We start from the raw sequence: 19,134 nt of genomic DNA, 5'->3' as shown, positions 1-19,134 counted from the left end.
AAGGAGTTCCAGTTACTTTGCATCTCTCCTCGGCATCCCCACGCTCGACTGAAGTACCAGCCCACGTGTCTGAAGCCTGCAGAGAAACTTCTTTCTGTTCTGTAAGATTCCACTGCTGGTTCTAGGACTCCGCCTCCTCCTCTGCTGATCACAGACTTGCCCCTCCATCTGGTCTGTCATCCCTTTCAAGTTCGAAGGCTTAACAGAGACATTTTATCTAATCTGGGGCCTCTTTTGAGAACCAGGCCTGAAACAATCTTGTTATTCCAAGGTGTGTTTTGCGTGAGGAGGCCCTGGGAGGAAGTTCCAACTCTCAGACACTCGTCCAGCCCCCGGGGCTTCGGGGCCGCCACTCACCGGTCCCCTCGGGCTGCCCATCTGTAAACTGCGAAGGCCGAGCCCAGAGGTGTGCTGAGGGTGACTCCTGTTGCTGAGCTTGTGGAGAGAAGAGCCGGTCCTCTGAGACAGGAATCCAGCAGCCTGCCCACAGGCAGGCCCACCTGGGCGGCACCTGACACAGTTAGGACTGGGCAGCACGGCCCGGATTTTTCCTGCTCGAGTGGCCCTGGCTCCGGAGCTGTGCTCCATGGTTAGTAGCCAACAGGGCTCCAGGATGAGCTTAACCCATGGAAGGATGTGGTGAGACGTGACGCTGTGTGGACGGGGAGTGAACTGGAAGAAAGCAGAGGAGACTCCCCCATGCAGTGGATACAGGGGCTTAAAATTATATTTATTTATTTATTTTAAATTTTTTATTGAAATATAGTTGATTTACAATGTTGTGTTAGTTTCAGGTGTCCAGCAAAGTGATTCAGATATATGTACACATATATATATATTCTTTTTGAGTCTTTTCCATCATAGGTTATTACAAGATATTGAGTATAGTTCCCTGTGCTATACAGTAGGTCCTTGTTGTTTATCTATTTTATAAATAGTAGTACACACTACTATATGTTAATCCCAAACTCCTAATTTATCCCTCCCCTGTTTTTTACCTTTCCCCTTTGGTAACCGTTACGTTTGTTTTCTATGTCTGTGAATCTATTTCTCTTTTGTAAATAAGTTCATTTGTATCATTAAAAATTACATTTAGCTAACTCCTAAATGTGCTTCTAAATTTCTCAGCTGGGCCCCTAAATCTTCATGTCTTTTCTCTATTTTCTGTATCTTATCCTTCTTTTCCACTTTTCATACCTCTTTGTCTGTCTGTGTCTCTGTTGTATTTTCTGGAAAATGTCCTCACCTTTGCCTTTAAGCTTTTCCACTGAGTTTCATTTCTATCACATTTTTCATTTCTAAGAACTTTTTGTTCTCTGAAATTAAAAAAAGTATGTATTGTTCTGTTTTGTCTCATGAGAGTAACATATTACCTGAGGATATTAAGAAGAGGTTTTGTCCTAACACTTGCTTCTCCTCTTATGATCCCTATTTTCTCCAAAATACCTGCTTCTGTTTGTTGGTTTGATTTCTATCCTTCAGGTGAGAAGGTTTCTTCAGTCAAATCACGCTCTTTCTCGTGGGCCCACATTTAGGAACCTGGGGCTGAGGAGCTGGTGGGCAGTTCTGAGGAGCACGGGAAGGTTTGCCTGGGCATTTGGTTCCTCTGGTCGGCATCCCCTGGACCTGGCTTGGTCGGTTTCTTCTGGAAAGGGTCCCTCAGTCCCCACCCCGGTGGGTGAGGCGTAGCTGCCTCGTGTCTGGGACAAGGAAAGAGAAGGAAGTCTCTCCATCCGGTGCGAGCATCTCTTCATCCCTGTTTCAGACCTTAAACTGTCCCAGTGTTCCTCTGTCGGAGGGCCTCTGCTCTACCCTGGCCAAGAAATAAACCTCCGGTCTTCAGGGGAGTAGGCAAGGGAAAACTGGGGTTCTGATGGCTTCTTAATTTTCAGATGGTCCTTGTTTTTCTTTCACAGCCCATCCATCGACTTTCCAAAAGCAGCTGGAGGGGCCCATGCCGAAGCCTTCTCATCAGAGGCGATATTCTCAAGGGTTAAACCACCAGAGTGAAGACCACAGCCAACCAGGAGAAGCACCATGCGGTCTAAACTGAGCACTGCCTGTGCCTTGTGTGCTGAGGACCACTCTGGGGGCGGGTGGGGAGGGGTTAGGAGAAACCAGGTCAGTTCTTGTTGTGGGACTCGGCTGTCTTATGTTCGGGCTGCATCATTTCCCACTCTCCCTTTGCTTTCCGACTTTCAGTTTTGTTGTTTATATTTCTTCTCTTTGCTCCTTGTGGGTCATGCGTTAAATTGTACTTTCTGTTGTATCGGTGGGGCTTAAGAGCACCTGAAAATAGAGAAAGTTGCTCTGCCCTCTTGACCTGGAGCTCCTCATTCATTCTTTTGAAGAAGGACGGGGGTGAACAGAAAGGTCAATACGCAGACAAGAGAAGCCCAGAGCGGCAGAAACAGGCAGCGCGCCCACCCTTAGCAGAGCCATCCCTGCAACCAGGCCGCCTGGGTGCTGATGGGGGCTCTGCCACTGACTCGCTGTGCCATTGTACCCTCTATGCCTGGGTTTTTAATATGTAAAAGGGCCAGTAAGAGCCTTTACATCATAGGTATATTGTAAGCATTCGATGAGGGGTATGTGGAAAGCACTAAGAACAATATCTGACCTAGAAACTGCTGTATCAGTGCTAGCCGATTTTTCTTTTGGTTATGATTGTATAAAATTTCTGGGGTCGAGAAATAAGCTTTTGAAAACATGGCTCTTTAAAGAGTTCAACCTGTTGGTAGAAAAAAGAGAAACAGCTTGAGAATGATCTGGATGAGTCTTACATCAAGCTTCCTAACCATCTCCCCTGTGTAGCCCATGGGCCACTTTTGTGGACCTGTAGGAAGCTGGCAGAACTCACAGGTTTCCAGAGCAGGTCCTGCTGATAAAGCCCTCTGCAGATATATTCCTGCATCTCTGGCTGATTCCATCTAGTGAAGAATCCTTGAAGTTGGATGGAAAAGAAATTTTTTTGCCATTTCTTTATGAAAATATTTCATGTATCACGCTGCTTTTAGAGACGACTACATTGGTAGCAATGGTCTCTATTTTCAAAGGAATCTTTTTTCAGGTCTGGCTTCTCATGACAAATGTATGCTTCATATATATGTGTTAGCATATGGTATTTGTTTTTTTCTTTCTGACTTACTTCACTCTGTAGACACAGGGAGGGGAAAGGGTAAGCTGGGACGAAGTTAGAGAGTGGCATGGACATGTATACACCACCAAATGTAAAATAGATAGCTAGTGGGAAGCAGCCGCATAGCACAGGGAGATCAGCTCGGTGCTTTGTGACCACCTAGAGGGGTGAGATAGGGAGGGTGGGAGGGAGATGCAAGAGGGAGGAGATATGGGGATATATGTATACATATAGCTGATTCACTTTTTTATACAGCAGAAACTAACACACCATTGTAAAGCAATTATACTCCAGTAAAGATGCTACAGAAATAAAAAATAAATTAAAAAAATGATTTTCAGATTGACTTTAATTGGGGGAAAAAGAAAGCAGTGGACTTAAATTAGAAATTTTTCTCTTTAGAAGCATTCTCCCTCTCTCCTCCTCCTACACACACACACACACACACACACACACACACACGCACACAGATGATTTTTCTCCATAGACTGGGAAAACATTCTTTATCCAAGACTGAATTCTCTGCTTTGTGGTAAAAAGTATTTCTTCCATTCTAATGCTACTTAGTGTTTGGCATTAATTTGGTAACAAATCAGCAATAGACAATTTGACATAACTAAAGTCAGTTTTTTTTGGTCCATGGCAAGATAATAAGGACACCTAGGAACTCAAAATGATATGATCACTTTCACAGAAGACCTTTCTCTCCGTAGGTCTAAAAATCATGCCAAAAATAGCACTAGATACCAAAACGACAAGTGGCCTGGCCTAATGCCCTGTTGGTGATAGGATGGTCATCTTGTTGTCAACAAGAAGCTGAAAGTGGCAGAGGGCATCCCACCTCTGAAAATAAACATTTCCCATGACTGGAGTTGCATTGTTTAGCATCTATGAAACACAGGGATCTGAAGGTGAAAGTCAAACATAAAGACCAACCACAACACTACCATCATCGACAACAGTGGGACCTGTGCTTAGTGGTTACCACTGCATGGTAAGAACCAATTCTTCTGAAGGATATATTTCTTTATATTTTTAATTGACTTTGATTAGATGACTTTTTACAGCCAAATTTTAGTCAAACTCATAAGAATCTATATATAACCGAGAAAGGTAGTCTATTAATTTTTGATGAGAAATACTACGGGCCAGTTGACCAGGCTCACGTGAATGAATCAATTTAGCTCAACTGTCATCAGAAGCTGCGCGGTGAGCTGGACAGAGTGAAGGGATGAGACCTGGAATTCAGACAGGGACACCAGCCTCTCCATGGGCAAGGACAGCTTTCCTCTGCAAGGGTGGGGCACTGCCTGTTTTGGCCGCTCTGGGTTTCTCTTGTCTTGAGTATTGACCTTTCTGTTCACCTGCTTTTTCTTCAAAAGGGTTCAACCCAACCCTTCTATTTCAGATTTCTATTCCCTACAAAATAAGCATGCCCGAGTTCCCTCCCTGGATTGAGCTCTCAGCATCGCCACGTGGTCCAGCCACATAATTTCAGATAAATACCTGGCTGTGCCCGCAGGGACTAGGGCAATCAGTGCCATCGGATTTCCTTGACTCTCAAAAGACAAGTTTTCCCTCTTTTTCTCAGGGTTCCTGGGAAAGTGGGCGGGGGGGAACAGGGGATGGTCATTTGAAAGCTCATGTACGCTCAACACATGGAAGTAGGAATTTTAATGCAAAACCAAAAAAATATTCTTAGGTCTTTCCAAAGTCACATAAGACTCTGACAGCCCTTTAGAGCATCTGGAGCAGTTGCCTTTAGCTCTAGGAACAAGGAGACCAAGGGCAGTGCCTGAGGTTACACAGGAGAACCCAGCTCCGCGACCTTCAGCCCAGGTTCGAAAGGTCACCTCCACCGAGGTGCACACTCACCGCTTCCTCACGGGACAGAGACTCTCAGGGATGACTTTCCTTTGGGAAAAGCGCCCCTTCACTGCGTCCAAACCCCAGAGCCTCTCCTCTAGGAGGTAACGCTGTCTTGGTAGCCGACACATGGGACAGGGCACAGCAGACTGGAGGGGGCTAGCCTGGAGCCGTGGTCTCCGGCGGGTGGTCCGGGATCACCAGGGACACACAGGGCCCTCGGGGTACCCTCCCGTCCGGCCTCTTAGCATGTTTATACTTAATATGTGATGATGTATAATTTTCTTTTGATAGGGGTCACTTATTTGCTTCAGATCTCTTTTGTTTGTCAAATCAAAACAGCACCGATGTTAACTGCTACTCTCTGAGGTCAAACAGAACGTAAATTGCAGCTCGAGGCCATGCAGACACACACTGAGTAGAGGCACCCATCAAAGTCACCTCCGCTGGTCAAACAATGCTGGTTACTGGGTCATCCCCGGACCTCAGAGCTAGTGAATACCGTCCCTACTGTGTGCTTCAAAGGGCCCTCGACACAAGGAGGAAGAGTTACCTCCGGAAAACGAAGGGCGTGGTGCTCAGTTGCCCAGCGGCTCTCGTCAGACCAGAATGCAGAGCAAAGTGGCGTCACAGAGACGATGCTAGGCTTGGAGCCGCAAGAGCCCCGCTGAAGTGCTGGCCAACAACCAGCTGTGTGACCTGGAGCAGGCTACTCCAACCTCGAGTCTCAGCTTTCTCATCTCTGAAGTGGGGCTAAGACCTACACCCCATCATTGTCACGAGTACAAAATAAGCTACCATATGTTAAGGTCTCCGAATCAGACGCAGATAAGTGCTCACGAAATGCCTACTTATGCATTCGAAGGTTCATTCATTCATTCATAAATGAAATCAAGACATTAGGGAGCAGAAAGGAATTTGGGCCTACGCTGGAGCTTACACGGTACGGCTTTTAAGGACACGCATAGAGGAATAAGGAAAGAACTTCATCTGAGGCACCAAGGTGACAAAGACGGAAAGTGGAACGAGCGTGGCTCCTGCCTGGAGTGACGGGTGGGTCTGGGCAGGGCAGTTTGGGCGAAATGGTTTCAAGCTGAGTGGACGGAGCCCGGCAGCTGGATGGTGTTCAGACGTCACAAGGTCAGCAGTAGGGAACTGCAGGGAGAGAAGCACAGGAAGGATCCCGAGGGCTGCCTGTGGCCTGCAAGGAAGGGAGACAGACCAGGGGCCGGCAAAGGATGGCAGCACCCTCCCTGGGGCCACGTTCACGGGCCTCAGCAGGACGTCTGCCCTTAGCTTCAGTCCTGGTTCAGCAATTCTAGTTCTGACACCACTGACGCTTAAGTGTGAGGCTCACATCAGCCCTGATTTGAATTTTCTTCTCTCCTTACTTTCCACGTTGGGCCGTTTGTGCAGGGGGCCTGGGAGGAAGCCGCGTTTGTTAGCACTGCCCCAAAAGCCCGTCCAAGCGCTTGGAATATATCGATAGAAATGTACATCAGGGCCATGACGCGGTGAACAAAGATGTGCAGAGATGGAAAAGCCTTGACCTTCTGTTCGTACTTGGGAACTGGTGTCCACATGTCTGAGTTCATGGACCAGGCTAACTCTCTACGGCGGCGGTCCACACCTTTTTGGCGCCAGGGACCAGTTTCATGGAAGACAATTTTTCCACTGACTGGGGGGTGGAGGGGGCGTGGTGGATGGTTCTGGGATGATTCAAGCACATTACATTTACTGGGCACTTTATTTCTGTTATTATTACATTGTAATATATCATGAAATAATTATACAACTCACCACAGTGCTGACAGGAGGTGGAGCTCAGGTGGTAACGCGGGCATGGGAAGCGGCTATGCACACGGATGAAGCTTCGCTCGCCCGCCCGCCGCTCCCCTCCTGCTGTGTGGCCCGGTTCCTAACAGGCCACGGACTAGTGCCGGTCCGTGGCCCGGGGGTTGGGGACCCCTGCTCTACAGGGTTCTTGGGCCCCAGCCCTCCCCCTGCAGTGTGGGAACCTCCATAGTTCTTGTTGGATGGAGAGAACACAGAGCTATAGGGGAGGGTTGTTAACTTCCAGTCCCGACAGGCAGAAGCCTTACTGTCGTGTGACTTCTTAATCCAGGTGCCTCGGCCCCGGCAGTGCATCGACCTGCCCCAAGCGTCCCACTGGCGGCAGGCGGTGCTGGCCGAGCTGAGTCCTGGGAGCCGAAAGCTTCACGTGAACAAAGAGCTGTGTCATCTCCACCGAATGCTGTGCAATTCAGGCCTGGGAATCAGGCCTTCTCAATGAGGAAATGCCACAACAGCTTATGTTCTTTCGTCCATTGTGAGCAGCTTCAGAAATACTTATTAGCCCAATACACAGCCTGGATGGGCTGTCCTTTGGAGGACCAACACCGTGGCCTGCCTCCTTCCCTGCTGTAGTCAAGACACAACAACAGAACAGACAGGAAAGTCTGACAAAGCCTACCATGCCCTTTGCTAGCCTAGACGGGAACCCGAAGGTCAGAGGCAGGTGTCTGCTGCACAGATGCTGGATGCTGGGTGCGGGGCCTCTGCTCCCCGTCAGCCTTGAAGCAGCTGGCAGACCCAGTTCAGGGCCAAGCTGCTGGAACATGCACGCTTTTGGACCTGGTCCTTCCACCAATGAGAAGTGATTCTCAAAAAGAGACTCCTCCTCCTAAATCAATCTGTCCAGGAAGTGAGCGATGCTTGGGGCCGGAGCCCTCTTAACCGCCCCTGAGGTTTGTGCCAGGGCCGCCCACGAACAGCCTCTTCAGGAAGTTTCCACCCTGCTCGCCACCTACTTCCCCAAGGACCTGTCACTTACAGAGCGCTGCAAAGGGAACGGTTGTGGGGACCAGGCTGGAAGGCCCCCGAGTGCCCACGTCGGGGCAGGAGAGGCACAGGCTCTGCCCTGGGCAGGAGCCCCAGCACGCAAACCAGCCGGCCTCGCGCAGGGACCAGGTGGAGGATGGGGACCAAAGACCCCAGCCTGATGGGGTAGGGAGTTTACAAAAGGGGGTCTAAACAGCCACCTTGGATAACAGTTTGGCAGTTTCTTACCAAATTATACATTTACTGTACGACCCAGCCATTCTACCTCTAGCTATTTACCCAAGAAAAATGAAAACGTGCCTATAAGAAATTCTGTACGCGAACATTCACAGCAGTTTTATTCATAACAGCCTCAAGCTGGAAACCACTCAAATGTTACATGGCGAACACATAAACAAATTAGTCTATCCACTCACTGGACCACTTCTCAGCAATAAAAAGAATGACCTACCTGCACCGGCAGCGACGTGGGTGAACCTCAAAAGCAGTCACGCTAACGAAGCAGCCACTCACACAGGACTACGTAAATATGACTCCATATATAAGACATTCTGGAAAAGGCAAAACTACAGGGATGGACGCCAGGGGCCACCACAGTGGGTGGAGGATGGGCATGGCGGAATATTCTGGGGAGATGGAAATGTTCCCTATCTTGGTTGTGGAGGTGCTTCTGTGATTGCACCCATTCGTCAGAACATAATGAAAACTTCTCATTTAAAAAGTGTGAGTTTTACTCTTAAGTAAGTTATGCTGCAATGAGGCTGCAGTTATATAGATGTGACCAGTGTATCCTTGTCTCTCTAGGGTCTGGGTGACCACCCATCCCGCCGTCCTTGAGTGCTGCTTTTCTGGACAAGGCTGTCCTTGAGGTTTAATCTACGCGAATGTCACTGAAGTAAATAAGGCAGGGGGCTTTGTGTCCAGCCCCCGTAGGGACCGCCTGGAGCAGAGAGAAGGTGACGTGCAGATAGAACAGAACAGACGAGACGGCAAGCGACACCCGTGGCCTTTCCACTCTCCGCCCGTGGCTGGTACAGCCCTGGCTCGTGGCGGGGGTGAGTGCCGTCGCTTTGCAGCAGGAGTGCACGCACAGCACACGCGCTGCAAGCGTCTGGCGGGCTCGCCCTCCAGGGCAGTCCGCCACGCGCACCAGCCTTTTCTCTTTAGGAAAAGGTCTGTGAGCACGAACACAGCTGACCTCAGGGATGCAGACAGAGCCTTCTCAGGTGACTGACACTCAGGCCCCGTTGAAAGGGTTCAACACAGCTGCCTCTAATTTGGTGTGACTTAGAACTGGCCCTGTGATTTTTCAAGAGAAGCTGGCGAGCAGCCGAGCTCCGAAATGCACGAGTCGGAATAGGCGGCTTCCAGGCTGAGCCCGCTAGGTGGCGCTCACGTCAAACTCCAGCCCAGACACAGAAGGAGCCTGGCATCACGGTCCCTTTCTGGGGATGAACTGAGAAGACAGAAGCGCAGGCTGTATCTCATCTCCGTGGTGCAGACGTCAATGCTATTGAGGCTTTAATGCATATCATTAAATAAATCTCCAAGAACACTGTTAACCGGCGACCTGCCACTATTTCTCTGTCGAGAGGACAAGGAAATTAGTGTTTCTGGGGAAATGTTGGTCATTTTTTTCCGGAAATAGAAGGGTTATTTCTCAGCTCCGGATAAAATCCTGGGGGTCACTTAGTGATGAGAGCAAGTGAAGAAGCGGGGTAGGACCAGCTGACCCCAGATATCCAAACTAGAAACACCTGAGTAAGTTTAAAAAAACTCTCCTGAGGTCCCACCCTCTGAGACTCTGGTCTAACTGATTTGGGGTGGGTCCCAGGCTTGCATCTTCTTATACTAGACAATATCATTTAATTAATTAACTAACTTCCTCAACTGTCAGCCAACATCTATGGACTCCCTCTTGCGTTGGGAACAATTCAAGGATACGGACACACAAGTTTAGGTTCCACAAGGCGCCTGACAAAATGATGCATCATGCATATCTTCACCTCATTTCCAAACGGGTTTGTTTGCTTGAAAATCTTCAGATGTGGTAAGCAAGTTTTTGAGGACAGCAAATGATTCAGTGGAAAAGAACCCCTTTGCATGTGGCTAGTGGCTTTTCTGCTGGTAGCTCAGATCTGCGGGTGCAGCCTCTCCTGTGGTTATTCTTGGGCACCCCTGTTCTCATCCTGGGCAACGGCCACCAGGGCCACAGACACAGGCCAAGCCCCTCCCAGCAAAACCCCTCTTTCTGACACCTGACACCTTAGAATTCAGGAGAGAAATGGGTCGGGCAGTAAATGCATATTGAAAACATTTCTAAACATTCTGTTCAGAAACATTATATACCCACAACAAAGTAACTAGCAATCTAACGCAAGGATACATTACAGTGTGAAATGAGAGGCAATCTTACTCCAGGGGTGCAGGAAGCTGCAGGGGGATTTTTAGAGGAGGGGTTTTGATGTATCAGAAGGAGTTGGACACCGTGAGCAGGAAGCTTCTGGCGTGCGTGTGGAGGATGGGGTGAAGGACGGAGAGAGCAAAGGCGGGAGCACCTTCTTAGGCGGGCAGTGATGGCACACGTCACCGATGCGGTCCTTGAGGCAAGCAGGTGCGGCACCTGGAAGGCATCACATGCATCTCCACTCCCCTCCACCGCCAGCCCCGACGCACCGATCACGGCATCCTTCCCCACAGAGCCCAGGCATAGCTCTAGACCACCTTTAAACTCAGAGCTCCAGGAAACCATTAGAACTGATCAGAGCTGGCACTGAGGATGAAATTTATTTTCTGTCTAAAGGTAGGGAAATTGCAGGGAGGGAGATTCATTAGATTTGGTTGTATAATGGAAGGTCTTGGTTCCACCATGAAGAAAGCCCGTAGTGCTTTCTGCACTCCAAAATAGGCACTTAAATGCACCATCTCGTTATCCTACAGTATTTCATAACCTTTACATGAACCCTATCAGTCAGGCATTTTATTTCCATCATATGTACGGAGTAATAGTGCCGAGAGAAGCAAAGAAACTTTTCCATGATTACACAGGTAGAAAGGCTGACTGGGAATTTATTCCCAGATAGATTTGACTTTAAAGTTCATGTTATTTTGATAGTGCTTGCTAACAGTTTGGATTTCAGGGGAGGAAGGGAGAGAAGGAGGGAGGCCTGGAGGGGAAGGGAGCAGGAGAGGGGGAAGCAGCGAAGACCAAGTCCTGCAGCAGAGCTCGGAGCTGTCCAGAGTTCTGAAATTATTGTGATGCCGGTAACAGCAGGACTCTCCCTGCCAGATGCCATGGTAGACACGTAAATGCCATTCTAAGAACTCTCTTTCTCCTACATTTTGGCTTCATGTTGGCACTTTCTCAAGGTATACAAGCAATCCTATTCATGCAACTTCCGGCAGCTCTGCAGAGCAAAGTGGGTCTGAGTGGAAGGTCCAGTGCAGGGTCCTGGGGCAGGAGATGTGGAGACACTGACACTGCTGGGATTCTCCCTGCTGCCCTCATGAACTCACTACTTTCAATATTCTCATGCATCAGGCTCAATTCACACAGGCACAGGCTGCCACAGATTTAATTAGAGGGACATGGAGTATAAACCCTTGGCATCTGTCTTCATTTTCCAAGTGAACACCAGACACCCATAATCCCAATCATGTGGTCTCTACGCTGAGCCTTCACTGCTCCGCACCGGGTCTCCTAATTGGCTCCATGCTCGCGACCATCCCTTTCCTTCTCTCTAGACACACACATAAAACTAATCTACGCCCGCCACCTTCACCACGTCTCTCTTCTGCCCGGTGTTCAGTGTGTTTTTATTGGAAAGACCCATCACACTGGGGTGGGGTTTAGGTCTTCCACACTCCAGGCTCACCCTAAACCCACCCAACCCTATCTCTCCCCATGCAGAGCCCCATGAGAACAGCCCTGCTCGGGCCTGGCCTGGCACCCCACTAACTCCAGAAAGATGCTGGCTCACGGAAAAGGTCAAGCCTGTTTAATGATTTACCCGACCTGGAATATCTCCTCTCTGTCTCCATCTATTAGACCAAACCAAACCAAACAAAACAAAACTTACTCAATTATAAGGCTCCGCTCAAGCCAGACTTCCTTTCTGAGATCCTTTATGACATCTCTTCTTTTGTGTTCAGTGTTTAAAATACCCATTTGAGGCACTTAACTTTATATAAGTCTGTGTCTTTCCTCTTCAAGAAGATTTTGAACTTAAGGATAGCAACTGTGCTTTTGTTGCTCAATACAGCATTTCAATAAATGTTTGTTGACTTATATTGTCTTTTCTGCTTCCACTGGAGGCAAAACAAGAAAGTCTTAAAAATCAATTGCAGTAAGTCAGATTGAGATGAGATAAAAAGAACTTATTGAGCATTGAGAACTGTAGATAGTTGAAGCTATAGACATCTCTTTTAAGAGAGAAATTAAAATCACATGGGCAGGACTTCCCTGGTGGCACAGTGGTTAAGAATCCACCTGCCGGTCTTCCCTGGTGGCGCAGTGGTTGAGTCTGCCTGCCAATGCAGGGGACATGGGTTCGAGCCCTGGTCTGGGAAGATCCCACATGCCGCGGAGCAACTAGGCCCGTGAGCCACAACTACTGAGCCTGCGCGTCTGGAGCCCGTGCTCCGCAACAAGAGAGGCCGTGGCAGTGAAAGGCCCGCACACCACGATGAAGAGTGGCCCCCGCTCGCTGCTACTAGAGAAAGCCCTCGCACAGAAACGAAGACCCAACACAGCCAAAAATAAATAAATAAATAAATAAATTAATTAATTAATTAATTAAAAAAAAAAAAGACTCCGCCTGCCAATGCAGGGGACACGGGTTCGAGCCCTGATCCAGGAAGATCCCACATGCCGCAGAGCAACTAAGCCTGTGCACCACAACTACTGAGCCTGCGCTCTAGAGCCCGCGAGCCGCAACTACTGAGCCTGCGTGCCACAACTACTGACACCTGCACACCTAGAGCCCGTGCTGCACAACAAGAGAAGCCACCGCAATGAGAAGCCTGTGCACCGCAACAAAGAGTAGGCCCCGCTTGCTGCAACTACAGAAAGCCTGCGCGCAGCAACAAAGACCCAACGCAGCCAATAAATAAATAAATAAATTAATTAATTAATTTAAAAAAAATCCCATGGGCATTAAAATCACCTGAGTGTCACAGAACAAGTCTTAGCTTTGAAAAATTATTAAAGGGAATTTTATTATTGTAGGGGTTATATCGTTCCTCTCCTTGTAACAGAAAGGATTTGAGCTGGCTAGAAAGTAAAGTCTAAAAAAATTTAATTACAAGACTATAAATATAGATTGGGGATATATTACAATATGAGGAATAACACTCCCAGGCATTCACTAGAAGCAAAATTCTCTGCTGTGCACTTTGCATGTATCATTCCACTTAATTCTTATAATGTGCCTATGAGGTGAGCACTATTATTAACATCTTTTTAAAAATATGGAAACTAAGATCTGTAGAAGTACAGCAACTATCAAGGTCACACAGCCAAGAGTCAGCTGCAGACTGGGATTCACATTAAGGTCTATGGGACCACAGGGCTTCAGTTCTTAACTCCTATGTCATGATACCAGGCAAGGTACTGGGCACTGTGCTATGTTGTCAACCTAGATTTCTATTTTCTAAATAAATGGAATGCTCTCCTGCATCCCAGCCTATAAAGTTAGAGAGTAACCCTGGGCAGAAGCAATCTCTGTCTCAGTTTATTATTTTCACAGATGCAGAATGTGACTTCATAAGTCAACCAGAATTCCAAAGGAATACAATTCTGTACAATTTGTTTGGTACAGGTAAATAAGCAAGGTTAGGGCAACGATATCCACAGAAGACGGCCTGACATGTAAACAAAAATGCCTCTGAATACTTCTCAGTTTCTGTTCTATTATTGCTCTGTTTGCCAAACTCCAAAATGCCAATGCTACGTAACTATGGGGTATACCAAATTTTTCTTAAAATTGATTTCTGTTATAGAAGGATTGATTTTCTCTAGCCCATATGATTTTCAGAATGATCCTAAAAGATATAAGAAATTATAATTATATAGAAATATAATTTTTCTAAAAACAGCACTCAAGCCAATGGGAAAACTAGTCCAAAAAAGAGTCATGTCAGGAAAATCACAAGAAACAGCCAAGTCTACCAAAAACTGCTATGAAAACACACAATGGACCCTTAACAGAGAAGATTAGCTGGTTATAATCTCTATTATGAAAGATTGTTTTATTTTGTTGACATTCTGATATAAAGACTTAGTGAAACACTTTATGTTAAAAATAATAGCTTTAATTCTGGCTTAATAAACAAATTTGCATAAAAGACATGTCCTTTAAGAATACAATTTTTGAAAATTTAGTATGTGAAAGTCAAACGCACCTACCCTTAGGTTCTAGATCTCTGAATAAATGAAAATTCACTTGGCTCGGCATTCTCCTTATAACCCAAGCTGTTACATGCACACGGGGTTCTAGTGGGCTCCAGCTGCAGAGGTCACAACTGGAGGAGGAGGAATTTAAACACAGGACACGAAGGCCTCTTTATGGCTCGTGGAAGAGACAGAAAAGAGGATACCCCCTTCCCAGATTCTTCCGTCATTGGCAAAAGGAAGGAAACCAGAGTTTAGAGAGCACTGAAAAATTAATTTGATCCTTCTCTGTGATTGGTTGGAAAGTCTGAAGCCAAGGGAAAAAAATAAAAAAAGCTATAAAGGACAAATAATGCCATCCTGCATACTGAATGGCCTCTGGCTGGAAGAGAGGAATTGAGGGGAGAGAGGGATGAAAGAAGAGGTGAGAATTTGAGAAAAAGATACAGATCTGTGACTCCAGAAGTATCAAGAGAAGCTCTCAGATTTTTGGTCCTATGAGTAATGTAAATTTAAATATTTTAATAGAGATAGTTTTATTTTAAAAAGACAATTGTGCTTTCCTTGATACCCCAAACCCAGCTACGGGGCTGTGTTCTCCCCCTGCCAACTGGTGGAGCTCTGGCACAACTGACTGAGCTCAACAAGCCCCCTTTGGAGGCTGAAGCTGCAAAAGCTCAAAGCCTAAAGTCCCATCCAGTTTGGAAATCCACTGTCTCATTAATACAAATAAGATTTTGACAATATTTGAAATTAATCAGTTCATTTATTTTGCATAAATGGTCGAGCAATGCCATTTTTGGAGAAGCTGTCAGTTTACGTGGTGATGAGATGAACCACAGACATCCTCATCCACCAGAGATTGTTTCCCATAAATGTAACAAGTAATCTGCTACATCTTTCAATCTTATAAGAGTCCTTATGTAACTAAGCAGGACCATATGGGCCCTCCCTGGAATAGACCCCTCACCCCATGCCTTCTGCCTGCCTCTTGTCTGTAGAAAGCCTGTAGCATACCTAGGCTTTCTGCAAGTTCCAACGAGTAAATTTAATCAGAGAAGTGAGAAAATGCAGAAGGAAAGGAAAACAGTCAAACAAGACAAAATAATAACAGTATAGCCATTAAACAAAGTCAAGGACCTTCAGTTCCTCCTCAAGGGCCATAGATACTATTCTGAGCCATGTCCTTTGAGCTGTTTTGCAGATACTGAAGCCCCTACCAGGTGGAAGAAGTTAACTGCATGCTGCCCACAAGCATGTAGACCCCAGACCAGTTGGAACCAGAGGATTGATGATGTTGACTCCCAATTACCTCACCACCAACCAATCAGAAGAAGGTCCACGAGCTGATTACACACCCCACCACCCCCCTCTCTCATCCTGTCATTAAAAACCTTCTCCTGAAGCCTTTGGGGAGTTTGGGCCTTTTAAGCACTAGCTACCTGGACTCCTTGCTTGGCGCCTGCAGTAAACGCTGCACTTTCCTTCACCACAACCTGGTGTCAGTAGATTGGCTTTACTGTGTGTGGGCGAGCGGACCCAAGTTTGGTTCAGTAACACTTAGAAAAGCAATAAATTAGCACCACTAAAAATCTGATATTTACAGCTGTAATTTTACCCAAGGTGGTTGTTTTGATGGCACAGGACTGAGAGCGAGCCAGGCTATGCTGGATTCCAGCTCTCCTGGGCACCAGCTATGAGATGACAGACAGTTCTCACTGTGAAAGGAGGAGAAGAATGCTTTTTTGCAGGACTGATGTGCTAGGGTAGGCGCACTTGAGACTCATTCAATACATGACGGCAATTATTATTACTATGATTATTTTTAAAATACGAAAAGCAGCTCACTCTTTGTTGGCATCCTCTATGGGGAGATCATCATCCTCATTGTGAGCGCTGAAACCAAGCCTTCAGCACACACCACCTTGTCCTTCGGTTTGTGGCTGGTTTGGCAAACTCTTGTGCCAGGTTCTCAGAACCTAGTTCTCTTAAATTCTAACTGATGCAGTAAAGTCTTTATACCATGTGTCAAGCACAAAATGCTTTTCAAGTTTCGAGTTTTACAAATTTATATAAGATGAAATGAAATATCCATCATCTACAATAAATTCTATTGTTCCCAGAAGGGGTAGATAAATCTCAAGGCATAATTATACTCCTGCCTGCCGTGACCTTTGAAGATGCATATCTGCTTGAAAAATAATAGAATAATTCCTCCTTAGTGAAAAGCATTTGAGTTTCTATTTGAACTATGCTTTAAAAAAAAACACCTATGGATACTTTATTTTCACTACGGGGGTCATCTTCAGTTTCTCGGGGCTTGATTTTTCTAATAGTCTAACAGAAACGATTAATCACATTTGGCCGCATGTCTGCATGTATCTTTTATTTATCAAATGAAATTATTTTCCCCATGTTTGTTCTCCAAGGATATGCTCATATTCTACCTAAACTTAGTAGAAAACAGACAGCAGCAGTTGTGAAACATCCATGCCGTGATTAATGCTCTCCTATGGAACAATACTTTTTAGCAACTCCTGCTGTTTGTTTAAATTTGCTTAGGAAAATTAGGATGCCTCCCCGTAAATAGTCGCGGGAATTTACACAACACTGCCAGCAGTACAATCCAATTTCTTTGAACATTTCCTGAGCACTTCACCTTTTCGAAAAAAAAGTGAGAGAAACCATGGAGAGTATGAAAGAGAAGGAAAAGGTGGGAACAAGAACACAGGCAGGGGTGAGGGTGGAGGGGTTGTAGGTGGGTGGGGGAGGGGAGGAGGAGGGAGAAAGGAGGAAGACGAGGGGAGAGAAAGAAAGAATAAAATGGAAGCAACAAAAGCCATCCCTGCCACACTCTCCTTGCTCTGCAACTGGTTTTCCCCGTGCCCACGCAACAAATGGCTTCACCAAACTTCAACCATGTCTTAACACCTCCGGACTCCAAAGATGAGCTCCTGATAACGCACCCCACGTTGTGTGTGGCTGTGTCTACCCAGAACTGAAAACTCAGCAAAATCACGCTTGCACTCATGTCTTTCCTCCCCGCTCACACTTTTGGGTCCCAAATCTTGCATTTTTGAGAAACAAGATGAGCTTAGGGGTGCTGCCTTCTCTATTATGTATATAAACCAGAAACCCTCCTGGGATTCCTAGGTCGAATCACCATGCCCTAGAGGGGCCACAGTTGATTACAAAGTGGGGCGGGGGAAGGGGGAATCTTTCTCTGCAAACCTGGGAACCAGAGCAGGAGGTGGTGGAGCTGTTCTAGGAAGGGGGGCTTCACAAATGGGCAAGAAACTGGACTCAAGTGACCCCCTCGGCCCTGGAGGCATCACGGAGGTCCCACAGCGTCGGGACACTTTGCTGTCAAGAAATAAGGTGCCTCATTTCCTGCCCTAAGAATTAAGCAACTAGTCAGCGCTCTGCTTTGTGCTTTGTTTTGCAGATTTCGCGTTGAAAGAAAATGAAAGAACAATCTTACCCATGAGGAATTTTGCTCAGGACATAATATCCAGTATAGGAGTGTTGATATATCTGAAACAGACAAAAAAAAAAACAAGAAACAATAAAACAAGCATTGAGACAATGGTTGTGATTATGATATTTTTCAAATCACTGTGAATCCTAATAAACATCCCTGGACCAAAAGTAGTTAGTCAGGAGACCTGGCGGCAAAGTCTTTTATTTACTCAGGAAGTTAATTTGCATATCTTGTTTGTTTTATTTTCACCATTTGCATGTAGTTTACGGGCAGCCAGAGGCTATAGGTCAGAGGTCATCTCCATGACTACCTGGCTTGTGATTAAATCCGGGGCAGAGACTTCCAGCTCAACTAAGTGTAGCACAGGACTAACGAGGACACTGCTCACTGGAGGCTGCCCGACAGCCAGCTGGACCCTGAAACCGTAAGACCCACGCACTGCTGTAAACCACGGCCGATGCTACTGTGTATCCTCGGTGAGTACTGAAGCCAAGATAGGCTTAACTGGGCAAGCTCCTGCCCCCTTGGACAATTTGATGTGCAGGTTTTAGCTTCACGGAGTGGTCAATAAACTAAGAACTCATTGCAAGGGGAGCATGGCTTTCAAAACTAAGGTAACAACAACAAAACAGCATTTCCAAACTCCTGTAACTCCCAAATCTCAGATGTCCCTCTTAAACTCTTGAACCAGGAGAATACTCCCCAACCCATAAATGCAGTGACTACAATGCGAGGGATACCCCCAAAGAAGGGAGAACGTGGTCTCCATCCTCTCCAGCTTTCTGGACAGAGGCCCTCCCCAGGGTGTGGAATGTGATGGGTTACCGTGCAGGGTTGAAGTGAGAACCGTACACTTCACTTTCTTTCCGCTACCTGTGGAACTTTGGAGAGCTGGCACCCTGTGTGGGCAGATGTTCAGGGACTAGCATTTTGCAAGCAGCTTTCTGCAGATGACAGGTGAGGGACGTGCAGCCGAGGCGGACAGATCTACTGTAGAGCACGTGTCATATGGACGCGTTTGGAACTGATGATGGAAGTGAATCTTCAAAAGAAAAATGGGTAGGATCTGCTAATACCTCTGACCCCCCCATCTAGTCTGGGCCCCCAGATTAATTTCTAGGAAATCACAGTGGATCAGTTATTTGGAGAAAAAGGGCCCAGATATAAAAAATAAACAACAGCACTTAAGTCCCAATGACCTTTTGCTTCCAGTGATGTCAAGACTCCTGAACCAGACACCTGGGGCCTGGGGTGACTGCTGGATGGCAGGAGATGGGCATCTGACTGGGGAATTACCTTAAGTACTGGTTATTATGAAGAAATAACCTCTAAGGAACAAGACCGTGAAGAAGAACTTCACGGAGCTGCCATGGCGGTCTGAGCAGGACCAGAGGGCCCTGACTGCTGTTTCTGAAG

General features: G+C 46.7%; 1 protein-coding gene across 6 annotated transcripts in view; it reads right to left on the bottom strand.

Moving 5' to 3' along the window:
- The window catches only part of DPP6 (dipeptidyl peptidase like 6), a 1,033,290-nt gene that overhangs the window by 212,618 nt on the left and 801,538 nt on the right, over nucleotides 1-19,134 (bottom strand). For all 6 annotated transcript variants that reach the window (XM_082398944.1, XM_082398943.1, XM_082398945.1 and 3 more), the window contains exon 6: nucleotides 17,719-17,771. In XM_082398944.1, the coding sequence (XP_082255070.1) occupies nucleotides 17,719-17,771 (53 nt within the window). The remainder of the gene's footprint in view (nucleotides 1-17,718; nucleotides 17,772-19,134) is intronic.

The sequence above is a fragment of the Balaenoptera borealis genome, assembly GCF_965194805.1.
Source record: "Balaenoptera borealis genome assembly, chromosome: 7".
Lineage (NCBI taxonomy): Eukaryota > Metazoa > Chordata > Mammalia > Artiodactyla > Balaenopteridae > Balaenoptera > Balaenoptera borealis.
Note: the sequence above shows the minus strand (reverse complement) of the source record. Positions and strands in the feature narration are given on the sequence as shown.